The sequence below is a fragment of the Oxyura jamaicensis genome, chromosome 1 (assembly GCF_011077185.1).
Source record: "Oxyura jamaicensis isolate SHBP4307 breed ruddy duck chromosome 1, BPBGC_Ojam_1.0, whole genome shotgun sequence".
NCBI lineage: Eukaryota > Metazoa > Chordata > Aves > Anseriformes > Anatidae > Oxyura > Oxyura jamaicensis.
Genome location: NC_048893.1, coordinates 57,122,106 through 57,135,921, shown reverse-complemented (window position 1 = coordinate 57,135,921; position 13,816 = coordinate 57,122,106). Strand labels below are relative to the sequence as shown.

Here is a 13,816-nt window from a genome sequence, read left to right as displayed (position 1 = left end):
GGATGCCCTATCTGATTCAGTTTCAAAAATAATAAAGAGCACACTTTGGAGTCATGCTTTGTGCTTCTTCATCTTCCTCAGCTGAGGCTGTCATGTGCAGCATGGCTGTGGTCCAGCTGCTTTATTTACCCTGGAGTGACAACTGTTTGTATTAATAGGCACAAACACACAGCTGTAACTTTTCATCAACTTTGTGAAACAGTATCGCTGCTGGAAGAAGTGTCTTGCAGTCATACTGAGGTTTTTTTCCACTCCTGTAGTTGTACCGATTCTGGGTAGTAACTGCTATTCAACCCTGGCACACTGGCAGCTTTGCTGCTACTAGATGGGCACCCATGAGTGCTTCCCCTAGTACATGCTCCCCTAAAACATGCTCCTTGTTGCTCAGTTTCCACTAGAACGAGGATGCTTCTAGCCAAGTCAAATGTGAGTGAGATTTGAGGTTGAAGCCTGTGCCTAATCTGGGAGCCTTTGTCAGGGAAAAGCGATTCCCAGCCTTTACATGCTCTGCTGCATACTGTTCAGGAAGGTTGGCACACCATCTTTGTGGCACGCTGACTTGACATAACTTCTTGAGTTCCTAGTGGAAGAATGTTGTGGAGAGCCTGAGGCCTGAAAGGTAAACCTGCACTTAGTGTTTTGTTCAAAAGCAGTCAGTACATAAACAGAAGATGCCCACATGGAGTACAAACAGTTTTGCACATATTTGCTCCATTTTAACTAATAAAACCAAGTGGACCAAAACAGATTTCCTGTCAGTAATACAGACAAAGCTGCTATAACAGCAGCTAACTGGCATTAGTCCTGTGCAAGAAGTGCTGCTGTAAGGAGTCTTTATTTGTTCATGCCGTAATTTACTGTACTAGGTTCTGTATTACATAGAACAAAACTATTGTTATAGTGTAACAAGAGGGTAAGTGCCAACAGTCGATCAGGATTCTATTACCGAAGAACAGATACTCATTAGGGCTAATGATCAGTAATAAAAGTTTGTTTGTTTGTTTTTTTAAGTGTTTTTACATGTTTCTCTAGCTTCCTACACTCGTTCGTCAGCTGTTGTGGTTTAACCCTGGCAGGCAGCTAGGCACCACACAGCTCTTCCCTCAGTAGCCCCATGGGAGGGGGGAGAGAATGGGAAAGGTAAAGGTTAGGAAACTTGATAAAGACAGTTGGGTAGGTACAAGTAAGAGCTATGCCCCCAAGCAAAGCCAAGCAAGGCATTCAGTCCTCCCCTCAGCAAGCAGATGTCAGCCATTCACAGGAAAGTAGGGCTCTTGCATAACAGCTTCCTGGGAAGACAAAGGCCATCACTCTGTTCACACACTTCTTTCCCCTCCAGTTTTAAATTTGGGCACATCACAGGGCCTGGGCCCTCCCTTGGGCCAGCTGCCCTGGCTGTGTCCCCTCCTGGGTCCTGGTGCATCCCCAGCCTCCTCGCTGGCAGGGCTGCGCAAGAAGCTGAAAAGACCTTGCCTCTGCATAGGCACTGCTGCAGCAACTAAAACATCCGTGTTAGTGCTGCTATTTTCACCAAAAATCCAGAACGTAACATCATGTAAACGTCTACGAAGAAAATTACCTGTACCAAAACCAGGGCATCAGCTGAAAAGCTTCAAACTCCATCAGACACAGTCAATATGAGTTCACACCTTTTATTTTGGAGGATATTTACACTGCAAATCACGTCTAAAATAAAATCATACACTCTTTGGTAAACAACCGATTGGACTTTTGACAGTATTCATCATGCATTTATTTACAATGTATGCTGCCTGTAATTCTACTTCAGTGAAACAAAGTAGCATAAAGAATATTTCATGTGGATTTCTGCAGTAGAGATTGCTGAACAAACGCTTCATCAGTTCTGGTTTTCATAACATAAGTAAAGCGTGGTCAGTGCTGGGATGTTTCAGCTTTGCTCGATCTTGCTTTTACACCCAACAGTTCTGTTCTCAGCTCTCCAGGCTTAGGAGGTATTTCGGGTATACTCTGTTAAAAACAAAGACGTCAGTGCTGTAGCAGAAGAAAAACTAAACTCGCTGAAACAGTACATTAACATACCCTGTAAGAGATGGCATTATATCCAAATTGACATTATATTCCCCTCTTTTTTTTTGAGCAGAGTACATATAATATTTACAAGCAAAACATCTTGAAAATAAACCTGTCGACTTTTTGTAATTTGACTTTTATTTCGAGTAGCAAAACACACTTTGAATTAAAGGAAGAAGGAAGCACAGGCTGTCTAAAGGCTGCTCTTTGCCGTCTGGGGGAGGAAGCTTGGTGTCTAGCAGGGCTTTAAAGCACCAGATGAACCTTCCGTAAATGTTTTCCTGTCACCGAAAGGGAAAATAAGTCTCACTGCTCCTAGTGTTTTGTTTTACAAATTAAATGGATGAGATTACGTTTTTAAAGGGTAACAGATGACATTTTAAATATCTTTCCTCAAAATGCTTGCTAGTTTAAAGAGATATAGATCGTTCTTTATAGGTGCCTATCTACCTCTAATAAAGTTATATTATTAAAAACGTGTATCCCTTTACTTGTCCCTGAGAAGACTGGCATCCTTGCTTAAATTTTGACCCGGCTGCAAGTTCTAGGGCCTTTAAGAGACCAAACCGACCAGCGGTACCCGCGGGGGTGGTCGGGCCGCCGCTTCTTAACGAGAAGCTTGGGTCAACTTCATTAGGGGGCGGGAGAAAGCCTTGCTTCCCTTCCCCTCCCCTCCCCTCCCCGTTCCCGTCCCGCACGCCCTTCCAGACAAACCACCGCAGAGCCCCGCGGGGACACCCCTCAGCCCGGCCGCCCCCTGTCCCCAGAGCCCCGGCAGCACTCACGAGGTCGGGCCCGTAGTACCTGTGCACCACCTCCGCCCCGGCCAGCATGGCCAGCAGGCTGGCCGCCAGCGTCTTCAGGTAGGTGGGCCAGGGCACGCCGGCGGGCATGGCGGCGGGGCGGAGCGGGGAGGAGCGGAGCGGGGCGGGCGCGCAGGATGCGCGTCAGGGGGACGGGGCCGCCGCGGCACCGGGCACAGCGACCGCTTCCAGGTCGGGCGGGCGGGGAGCGGGCGGCGGGCAGGGGGCGGCGGGGGGCGGCCGGCGCGGACAATAGCCCCATGGCCGCCGGCGGCGCTCCGGGGCCGGGCGGGGAGGCCGAGGAGCTGGGCAGGTAGCGGCGGCCTTCTTTCCCTTCCTTTCCCTTCCCTTCCCGGGCCGGTGGCGGGGAGGGGACGTTGGGTTTGGTGAACGTCCCGCGACGCGGACAGCGAGAACAAAGCGCCGGGGAAGTGGGCCGAAGGGTTCCCGGCAGGGGTGGGGGGAGGCTTTCATCTGGTCACCAAGCGTTGGAGGGCCTGGCTGCCATACTGTGCGAGGCCTCTCGTTTAAAGGGAGCTTCCCTGTAAAGGCAGTTCCTTTACAGGAGGGGGATTTTACGAATATACCCAGTAATAAGACGTGCGTTACAAGGAGACATCTTGTTAGAGGCCGTCCTTGGCTCAGACGCCTTCGCGTTGCTCTCACTTCGTGTCTCACTGCTCTGCTCCGTGCAATTAGGCGCTTAGGGCATTATGAACCAGACTCTTCGTCTCTCGGCTGTGCTTCCCGATGCAAACCTGGAAATCTGTCTCGTTTGGTTCAGTAACTGCATCGGTATTTTACCTAAAATGCGACCGTGCCAGCTGCTGAGGGCTGCGCTATGCTCAGAACATGCCCTGTGACTTCGCCAGGCAGCCCCCCAGAACCTGGGCGGCCCAAGTTCAAATTTATTCTCCGTGATTCAGGGCAGGTGTTGGGGTCCCAGTTAGCGGCTGATGGCACACCTGGGGGCTGCTCCGGCCCAAATCTGGCGGACAGTGGGGTTATTAAAAAATCTTAAATACCCATTGCATAATAGAGAATGATCCCTTCACGTCTCAAGGGTGGCCTTTGCGTTATTTCTATGCACCTAAAAATTATTTGATGTTTTTATTGAATAACTTTCATAAAAATATTTCCTGAAAATTTACTGTTCATGCCATCTGCTCGATGTATTTGTGTTGCCATGTAATCCATGGACAAGGCGGCTACGTAGGCACGAGGGAATGGCAGTATGAAGCAGAAGTTTATTTGGGGGTGAGAGGGCTTTGTATGTGTCTAGTGGCACAAAAAAGCTGTATAGAGCAAGATGTCTGTGTGCACAGATGGAGATTGAATCCGTGTGTGAGCACTTCCACGTCGAATACGAGCAATATTTGCGTTGGGATCCAGTGTGGGATAACTGGACAGCATCTGCCACACTCTTAAAGCTCTTTAATAGTCTGCATTGTAATGATGATTTGTGTACTTGTAATTTTCCGTAGCCCGAAATGACTCATCCATCCATTCGTTGTCACATCAGATAAAGTAACCGATGCAGCATTAAGAAATCTAAAAGTTGGGAAACTTAAAGGCCAAGGAGTTCCAGCTCCATTCTGTTGAGAGCCGTTTGGTAGACAGTCGGGCTGGTTAATGTGTGCTGCATGCTGTTATTTCCCAGTGTTATGGGAAATCTCTGTGCTTTCAGAGAACTGGGCTGTTAATGTTGGGCACAGTGTCACCTCCTGTCTGCTAAGCAGCAGGGCTGCTTAATGGATTTGCGTAACGTACCGCCTTGTTAGTAGAGCAGTTATATCACTAAATTTCTGAATTGTTGATGAGTTATGCCTCTTTTTTTTTCTCCCTTTTAAAGGTATTACGCGTACCTTCAGCAAGCTCAGGCTTTTTACGCGTTTCCGTTCCACCAAATGATGACAGCGCCGCCTAACATGGAAATGATGACTGAGCAGCCGACTGTAGAGGGCATGCCAGAGCCAGAATTTGCTCAGGAACCTCCGAAAGGTAGTTTGACTGGGCTACAATAAGTGAGCGAAAATGTTAGAGGAGTTGTTGGAAAAAACATACGTCTGTACTGGTCATAAACAGCTTCTTCAGAGCTGTCGGATTTCCTCTTCTTGGTGCTCTTTGAGAAAGTATTTGGTTAATTGCAATCTTCTAGAAACATTTGTTATCAAACAAGAAAAAAGCTAAGAAGAAAGCCCTGGTCGTAGTATTCACATTGTTCAGTCTCACAAAACTATCTTGTTCCAGGAAAAGCAGGCTTTGGCTTCAATGGATAAACGTATCATTTTTAGCTGACTTCTTGGTTTTTGGTATTATGTTAGAGAAGGAAGCTTTTCTTTTTTCCAGGCTAAGTAGAAATTTATTTTAATTTCTGCCGGAGAAGTACAGTATGATATTGTTCGCTTGAAATATTTATGTTTAACTGGTGGTTTAGTGTGTTGAAACCACAAATACTGAATTGCTAATAGATGGTATGTGTGTGTGTGTTTGTTTGTTTCAGTGAAGTTTATTTAAACAAATACAAAAAATACTGGAAACTGTCCCATGTATGACACAAGTTCTGTATTTAATGTACTTGTGCATTGCCTTTCTTTTCCCTCACTAAGAATTTGTAGAGTTAGACTTCACGCTAACCATGCCAAGGAAAGAACCCTTGTTACTCTTACGCTCACTGTTTACCGCATAAAAAGGCAGTGGTTTCTGCCGTGCTTAAATTCCAGTTCTGCAGCAAATATGAACGCAGAGTTCAGTCTTGCTTCTAACACATAGGTGGTCAGAGCTCTCTGTACCAAAGCAATCCAGCAGCCAATTCATGCAATGATGGTGCTTGCTTACGTGCATCCTTCAGTAAGCTTCAGTTTTTCTTCGTTAGCTGTAATGTTTGGCCAGGTGAGATCCTAGGAAGAAACCTCCATCTTTAAATAGGTGGGACTGCTGAGTTCATTCACTGCATTACTCACCGCAGTGAGCGTGTGTCCCACGTGCTGTATGGTAAGGCTTCTTTTGCAGCTTTATTCCTGGAATAATGTGAGTTACCACGAACACGGGGACTGTACTTTCAAGTCTTTTTAGATGACCGTAACCTTGTGTTATTAAGCTGCTTGCGAATATTTTTGCAAAAATTTGAAGTTGAACAAAGCCTTGGAAGGCAGGGCTTGCAAATCTACCAAGTATCTGTGAAATCTGCAGGAGCATGTATGAAGGGCAAAGATTCGATGTCCAACTATGTGCTGTGATAAAGAAGGAAAATGTTCAGGATTGCCCTCTGAAGGGCTGCCCTGGCGTTGTGGCCAGGCAGTTCATCTTTCATGACAGTGCCTGGTTGGTAGGTGTCTTACCATTAGAATCTATCCTGCCTCATTCAAAATACTTCAACTGCTCTGAGCTGGATGACTCTCCTGCGTTTGGCTAGTACATGAAAACCTCCTAGTTCTTCAAGGGATAGGAAAGAAAAGCTGCTTACATGCCTCACCAAGTCTGCACCCTTCTCGTCTCTCCTTCATTGTGACTCGACTGGCTGGAGTACTGTTACTACAGATTTCCTAAGCAGTTGCTCCAAAGGTTTGGTGGGAATTTCATGTGGCTTCTTGCAAGAAAGCTGACTGTAAACAAAAACAGCCCCCAAAAAAGTTAGCAGGCTTAGGCCAGTGCCTTGGTATCCATCATATTTATTTGTTATCTTTGGAAGGATGTCTTTTAGAAATTGTGAAATTAAGACAAAATATCAATTTTAAAGTAACAGATTACTTTGCCTCTTTGCTGATTGCTGCTGAGTAAGTTGCCCTATTTTCAAGTGGTATTCTGCACCCTGACATTATTAATGAACAAGGATAGCAATTTCTAGGTTCATGTTGTGACTATTGCTAGTGCTGTTTCGATCTCCAGGCTTAAGGGGCCAGAAGACAACAAATTTCAGTTGAGCAGGTAGTGACTACTTTGTTTCCATTTTGTAAATAAAAATTAATGTTTGGTGTCACTCATTCAAATTGAGACCCGTAAGCTCTCATACGTTACCTTGCTATATGATGCACTGGGATGTATCTGTTCTGTAAATGATGAATTTGCATAGTTTGTGCAGTGCTCAGTTCCTGTGTTTGTTTCTCTGACAGGTTTATACCTTACACTCTAGGTAAGATTTGAGATGTTTTGCTTAGTGTGCGGTTTGGTTTCCTTGATATGTAATCCATAACAAACTTTTGTATTTGGAAGCTGAAATGTGAATAGTAGACTATAATTTAGTTTAGCGTTGCTTGGAATGCTAAGAGTTCATGTTCTGACATCTTCTCCAAAACAACTGAAACTATTTCCAGAAGATTGTTGCACACAGCATGTAAAGAACACAGCCTGGCCATGAGATTGTTCTTCTTGTATCCTATGTCAGCGTAGTTGCCTGTGAATAGTGTGTGCCTGTGGTGCAGAGACAGCCAAGGTGGCTCCATGCAGAGCCTGGAAAAATGAAATTCATCTGGTAATTGTTCGAGTTCTTTAATTTTGAAATTTCTGTTTGGTTTCTTTTTGTATTCATGCATTCAGTTCAGTCTGTCTGAATGTCCATGCTGCAGCATTAGAAACGTACAGAAAATACATTTGCTGTGTTTCAGAAGTTAAAAAAGGAGGAAGGAAGAGAAAAGCCAAAGCAACTGAGCCAAAGCAACCCAAAAAGCCTGCTGCTAAAAAAGAAAAAACGACTAAGTCAAAAGGCAAACAGGAGAAGATCACAGATACTTTTAAAGTCAAAAGAAAAGTGGACCGCTTTAATGGTGTATCGGAAGCTGAACTTCTGACCAAGACTTTACCTGATATTCTGACCTTCGATCTGGACATCGTAATAGTAAGTAGCTCACAAAGAGCTGGTAGAAATGCTCTGCGTAGGCACTTGCAATCCACTCACAATGGTTGTGACTTAGGTTCCTTCTGCATGCTCATCTGTATCACTTACACGGCAAGATCTTGCAAGATAAAGTATCTAAACTGCTTCCTGTGTGTATAGCTGCTTTGCATTTTCTGTTAAAATTAATAGAAATATAATTCTAATTTCTAAGAAGTCTAAGGCTTACGGATACTACATAGTCATGAAAGACCATTACTTGACAATTTTCTGGAAGTGCTACACCAGTGGTTATAAGATGCACGCCACGAGCTGCTCTTCTGACACTGTACCTCTAAGTGAGACCCTGCTCTAAAACTGTCAAATTTTTAAACTAACAATGGAAGATATCAATAATATGGTATTGTTTATTGACAGTAACTTCAGAGAAATGAATAAGCTTCCTGGCTGTAACTTGATTACATTTTTGACTAGAAAGCCATGTTCTAAGCATTAAAACAGACTGGTTTCTTGCTTTTAGATTGGCATAAACCCTGGCTTGATGGCAGCTTACAAAGGACATCATTACCCTGGACCTGGAAACCATTTTTGTATGTTTTTAATTTTCCTTTCTTTTTAACTATTTCCTTATGTTTTTTCTTTTCCCGTCTTTTTAGAGAACTTGCAGAACCCTGTTAGAACTTGTGGCACTTTAAACCAGTTTGTTTTTTTGGGTGGAGAGCAGGATTTTGCTTTTAACACTCTGAGATTGATTTAAATGCCGTAACTTTCTGACAAGCAGCACACGTAAAAAGGAATGAAGTAAAAGAGGACTAATCAGTGACTTTCAATGCAGGTTTAAAATTGTCAGGTAAACGCAGTTTAACAGGTTATGTTAGTAAATAACTTCTTAGTGTGTACGTGTGCAATGTAAGGAATAAAGAATTAAATGTCTAGTACTTGAGTTACCAGGGGTCAGTCAGTAGGCATCAGCTTCTGATACAGAACAAGACTATGTGCATTTTCCCCAGGAAGTATTTCAGCAAAGCCTCTTCTTGCATTTATTCATTCCTGCTAAACAAGCTTTCTAACTTGGGGAAAAAGCAACAACCACTGCCTTTTCCCAGCAGGAATGTGTATCTAGCATACCCAGTTCTCCAGACAGATGTGTTTTTTTTCCAGTGCGTTTTTCTGTTTAAGTAACATTTTCTGCAGCACGTTCTCATAGCTGAACTCTGCTGAAATACTCTGGTTTGCTTAGTGGGAGTCATTCTACCTGTGGTAGTAGGGAGTTCCCCGTAGGCTAATTTGCAGCCCTGTGATACTCCAGCCAAAATGCTTCGGGTATCCAGCAGACCAGTAAATCAGGCTTGGTTATTTTTTCTAGTGTTCTTTACCAAGAAGCAGGCCAGATATACGTGCTCTGACAAATCCAAGCTTTTGTAAGTTTCTTGGATCATTAAGAACTACCTGTGCTTAATTTGTCTTTAAGAGATTGGCACTGTACATCACACAAGCTATATCTTTTTACATTAACTGTTGATGTAAGATGTTAACACGTTCTGTTGGAGAGGGCCCAGCACAAGAAGCAATTACAAAGATGTAAAACAAAACCGACGCTCCTTGCATTCGCCACATCTTTCCCTCAAAATCCATATTCATATTCATACCCTTTCTAAGTGATTTACAAAATGTAAAGCTCCATACTGAGCTTCTAGAGTGTAAGTCTGCTTTCCATACCAGTGATCGTGGTGAGGGAGTCCTGTTGCTCACTGGGCATTTTCTGTCCTCTTGGAATAGGCGAAGTGAGTTTGGTTATTTTAAACATGTATAGATAGGGCAATAGTCATCCCCAAATGAACTGATGCTCTGTTAACATAGACTCTTCTGTAGCATTCCAGTACTCCAAGTTGGTAGTCAAGGGTTTTTTATTGGTGGTGTGTGTTGTTTTTGTTTTTGTAAGTTCGTTTTTAAAGGCAAATACATATCTTCCTACTTCTCAGGGAAGTGTCTCTTCATGTCTGGTCTAAGCAATGAACAGCTGAACCATATGGATGACCACACCTTACCACATAAATACGGCATTGGATTTACAAACATGGTGGAAAGGACAACCCCTGGAAGCAAAGACCTCTCCAGGTAGGATAACACAGGAGAATGTCACGCTTGTTAATGAATTAATTGTTATAATTTTGACTGATTTTTTTTTTTTTTTTACCTTCTCTTTTAGTAAAGAGTTTCGGGAAGGAGGGCGAATTCTGATGCAGAAATTACAAAAGTATAAACCTCGCATAGCAGCTTTCAATGGAAAATGTGAGAATCTTAATTTTGAATGAGTTTGTTCTATCCATGGCTTTTTTTTGTCCACTAATCCCATCATTTTCGCATTTTTAGGTATTTATGAAATATTTAGTAGAGAAGTTTTTGGAATAAGAGTTAAGAACTTGGAATTTGGATTGCAGCCACACAAGGTGCCAGATACAGAAACTGTAAGTACTGATACTGAAGAACAAAAGCAAAGCACTCCATTTAGGTTATTTCAAAAGCAATGAAATCTTAGGGCTTATCCCCACTTACAGTAATGCCAAAGTCTGACCAAAGTACAAGGAATGCGAAAGGCTTTTATTTAAACAGAGAAAGTGGGATTGGGCAACTTTCAGACACATCTCTTATACAACTTCATCAGACTTGCAGATTTTATTTGGAAAATGGTGTATGCTGCCTACCAGGTTAGCTCATCCTCTGAGGAGTATTTAAAATATGAATAAAACATGCATGCCCTTGTAACCATCATCTACTTTCGTCTGATTATCTGTGTCCAATTCTCTGTATGCTGTCACTGAGTTTTGATACTGAACATGACCGTGGTGCTCGTAGTGCCACTGTAGGGGAGAAAGAATAGCAAATCCATCATTGTGCTGTTCCACACTACAGCACTGCTGCTCTGGGCATGCCCAAGCACTTTAATCAGACTCAGTCTTCTTAAGCTGATTTGCAGCTTGAAATTAAGTTGGACACTTAAAATACAACATCTTGATGAAGAGCGCATTAATCATAGACATCTAGCGCTGGAAAATACCTCATTCATCACAGACATCTGGTGCTGGAAGGTATCTCGAGAGACCAGCTATGTATCATCACAAATAGGTTTGTTTAACCTGCTCTTACAAACCTCCAGCAAAGGCAACTGCACTACCTGCCCAGACAGCTTATTCCAGAGCTTCATTGCCTGTTCAGTTCAAACTTTTGGGTTGTTTTTCTATCTATCCCAAATTACTAGTGCTTCAAGTCTAATGGTGGAGTGTTGCCATCGCAGCCTAAAGAGCTGTTGGCAATAAACGGCTTCCTTCTTAAGTAGTATTTGTAAAAGATAAATAATCCAGTTTACAAGCACTTGTTCATAAATACTGCGCTGTAATAAATGTACTGGATACAATTCCTTCTTTCTGAGCTAACTTCAAGCCTTTAGAAAGGGCTGTTGGCGGAGACAGAGACGCTTAAATTGGCTTCACCCGTGCTGACTCCAGAATTTCAAACCCTGGCAAATGTGATGCAGATGTACTTGGCCAAGAAGCAAGGCTAATTAACCCGTGATGCCTTTCTCACTGGGGTGGGGTTTTTGCATAGTAGCACGTACTCCTCTGCGGACTTTCTGGCTCCAAATTCCACTTGCTCAGAGAGCTCTGCCGTGTGCTCCACTCTCAGGCATACACTTGTAAATTTTGAGTATTGTAACACACACGTGTACTACCTCTCCTGCAGCACATAAACAAGTGGTGAAAATTGCCCTAGCTTCAACAGCTGATAATCAGCCTCTGTCTTTAGGGCAAGACATCTAGCTGGCCAGGAAAAATGAAGGGCTCCTTTTATCCTCTCCCAGAAGCTCCTTCAGCATTAGCTGATGTTCGTACAGAGGTTTAAAACAATAACATGAGCTTACCTGTTGAGTTGTTCTTGATGCAATATATATTAGCTAATAATGCAGGGACCAGTAATGCTATTTTTCTTGCTCCGTGTCTCAAGCTCTGCTACGTTATGCCATCATCCAGTGCAAGATGTGCTCAGTTTCCTCGTGCGCAAGATAAAGTTCATTATTACATAAAGCTAAAAGACTTACGGGATCAACTGAAAGGCATTGCACCAAACACAGAGGTGCAGGAAGTGCAGTACACATTCGACTTGCAACTTGCACAAGGTACAGTGTTTATTTTCTTAGTGCTTTATAAAGGTGTAGCGTGACATACAACTAGCAGATGCACAAGCAAAAGGAAATATAAAAAATCTTGTTGGGGGGGGAGATGTATCATCCACCTTAAATCATGTGGTATAGAGCTAGAGATTGTACTCTTTAATGCAGCTTTAATTATTTAAGGGGAGCTGGAATTACCTTGTAAAATGTGTGGCTGTTTTTTTCAAATGTTCTCTTATAAAAATGCTCTGTGATTTTTATTCTTAATACTTGAAGTCTTCTCTTTCTGCAGAGGATGCTAAAAAGATGGCTGTCAAAGAAGAAAAATACGATCCAGGTTATGAAGCAGCATATGGAGGAGCTTACTGTGATCGTGCACCATATGAAAGCGAACAGTGCAATTTCTCTTCAAACGGAACTGGTAAGGAGTGGTGCTTGGGGCATTCGGTCTGTAAGCCGTCATATGTAGCTTTTTATAACCATTGCATACACTTAATTTTCTACCTTTTCAGCACTTCCACAATTCATACAATATATTTAAAGTATAGCATCAGTTAGACTCATAACTGACAGAATGTGCAGCCTTTCTGGGAGGGAGCGGGGAGAAAAGCCATTTTCTCTATTTAAAATAATTTCTCTGCAACTTCCAGCTGTTCTCCTAACCTCTGTCTCCCAGGATGTGACAAACAGACATCACTAGTGACTTACACAGTCACTGTTTTCAATTGCATTGACTTTTGTATAAACGCACAGTGTTCTCCAGACAGAAGTTTGTTTTTTTTCCTTTCCTAAGGAAAGCAAAGACAGAGAATGGTGAAACATAAAATCACAGTACAATACAAAGTATAACTGAAATTGTTCCATTACTGGTGGGGTAGATGAAGGAGGAGTATTTGAATGGTGTCATACAAATAATGTAGCGTGTTAGGTTAGCTGGTGTAGTGACCATAGTTTGCCTTGAATAATCTGAAGACAAACTTTACTATTTTTACATCTTGGGAGGGAAATCACCAAAACCCAGAACATAGAGCAGTTTGGTATTCTTCAGCTTTTAGTGTGGAAGCAGTTTAAGAGTGGGAGAGAAACAAACTTTTGCTATCTGTAGGTTTTCTCTGCTTGAAGTTCGCACAACTTAAGTAAAGTGTTATTTTTAGTCCTGACACTTTTGGAAAAATAGTAAGTAAATAAAAAAGGAGCAAAGAAGAACAAAATGAAGTGTGTAGTGATATTGCTGTAATTAAGAAGTTGGGAATTTTACTTCCCAAAATACCACCAACTGTAACTAAAAAATTTTGAAAAACAGTGTCAGAGGCCTTTCAGAACTTAAAGGGGGCTTTAAAAAATGGATAAAGGAATGGTTTTAAACTAAAAGAGGGGAGATTTAGGTTAGATGTTGTGAGGAAATTCTTCACTCGGGGATGGTGAGGCACTGGCACAGGCTGCCCAGAGAAGCTGTGGATGCCCCATCCCTGGAGGTGCTCAGGGCCAGGCTGGATGGGGCTTTGGGCAACCTGGTCTGGTGGGAGTTGTCCCTGCCCAGGGCAGGGGGGTTGGAACTGGGTGGTCTGTAATGTCCCTTCCAACCCAAACCCTTCTATGATACTATGAAGTAGTAACTGCCACCTTCATCTGAAGTCATGAATTTTTAGTACTAATCTCACTTATGTTGTAAATTGAACTTACATTGTCTACTCTATTTTGTCAAAAAGAATGTCCTTAGAGAAGAATTTTATTAATAGGAAACAGTGCAAAATAAGTATTCTTTTAAACATTTAGACTCTTAATTTACCTATACACCACCCTTAAATTCACCCTTCAAAGAAGATATGAAGAAAATATAACTGGGGGGAATGACCTGGATCTACAGAAGTAGACACTCAAAGGAAATAAGTTGGAGTCTGAATAGGTAGCTGAAAAGTAGAAGGGAAGATGGAAACTGAAAGTATCTTTAGGGGTAGGGAC

General features: G+C 42.7%; 2 protein-coding genes across 4 annotated transcripts in view; one reads left to right on the top strand and one right to left on the bottom strand.

The window, feature by feature from the left end:
• Window positions 1-1,632: 1,632 nt before the first annotated feature.
• C1H12orf73 (chromosome 1 C12orf73 homolog) lies at window positions 1,633-2,998 on the bottom strand. Its single transcript, XM_035341655.1, has 2 exons — window positions 2,838-2,998; window positions 1,633-1,989 (listed from the first exon to the last, which is right to left on the bottom strand). The coding sequence occupies exons 1-2, from the start codon at window positions 2,943-2,945 to the stop codon at window positions 1,894-1,896; spliced, it is 204 nt and encodes a 67-aa protein (XP_035197546.1). The 5' UTR covers window positions 2,946-2,998; the 3' UTR covers window positions 1,633-1,893.
• The window catches only part of TDG (thymine DNA glycosylase), a 13,156-nt gene continuing 2,266 nt past the window's right edge, over window positions 2,927-13,816 (top strand). The window contains exons 1-9 of one of the 3 annotated variants that reach the window (XM_035341619.1): window positions 2,927-3,047; window positions 4,708-4,856; window positions 7,460-7,689; window positions 8,207-8,276; window positions 9,669-9,804; window positions 9,896-9,978; window positions 10,060-10,154; window positions 11,689-11,860; window positions 12,147-12,275. In XM_035341619.1, coding sequence (XP_035197510.1) covers window positions 2,944-3,047; window positions 4,708-4,856; window positions 7,460-7,689; window positions 8,207-8,276; window positions 9,669-9,804; window positions 9,896-9,978; window positions 10,060-10,154; window positions 11,689-11,860; window positions 12,147-12,275 — 1,168 coding nt within the window. In that variant the 5' untranslated portion in view covers window positions 2,927-2,943. The other 2 variants (XM_035341609.1, XM_035341627.1) reach the window with 2 other exon arrangements.

Bases quoted from the DNA above. Each gene is read 5' to 3' on its own strand.
- C1H12orf73 (XM_035341655.1), bottom strand. From the start codon at position 2,945: ATGCCCGCCGGCGTGCCCTGGCCCACCTACCTGAAGACGCTGGCGGCC. The intron at 1,990-2,837 runs GTGAGTGCTGCC...TGTTTTTAACAG, and splicing joins GGTACTACGGGCCCGACCTC to AGTATACCCGAAATACCTCC.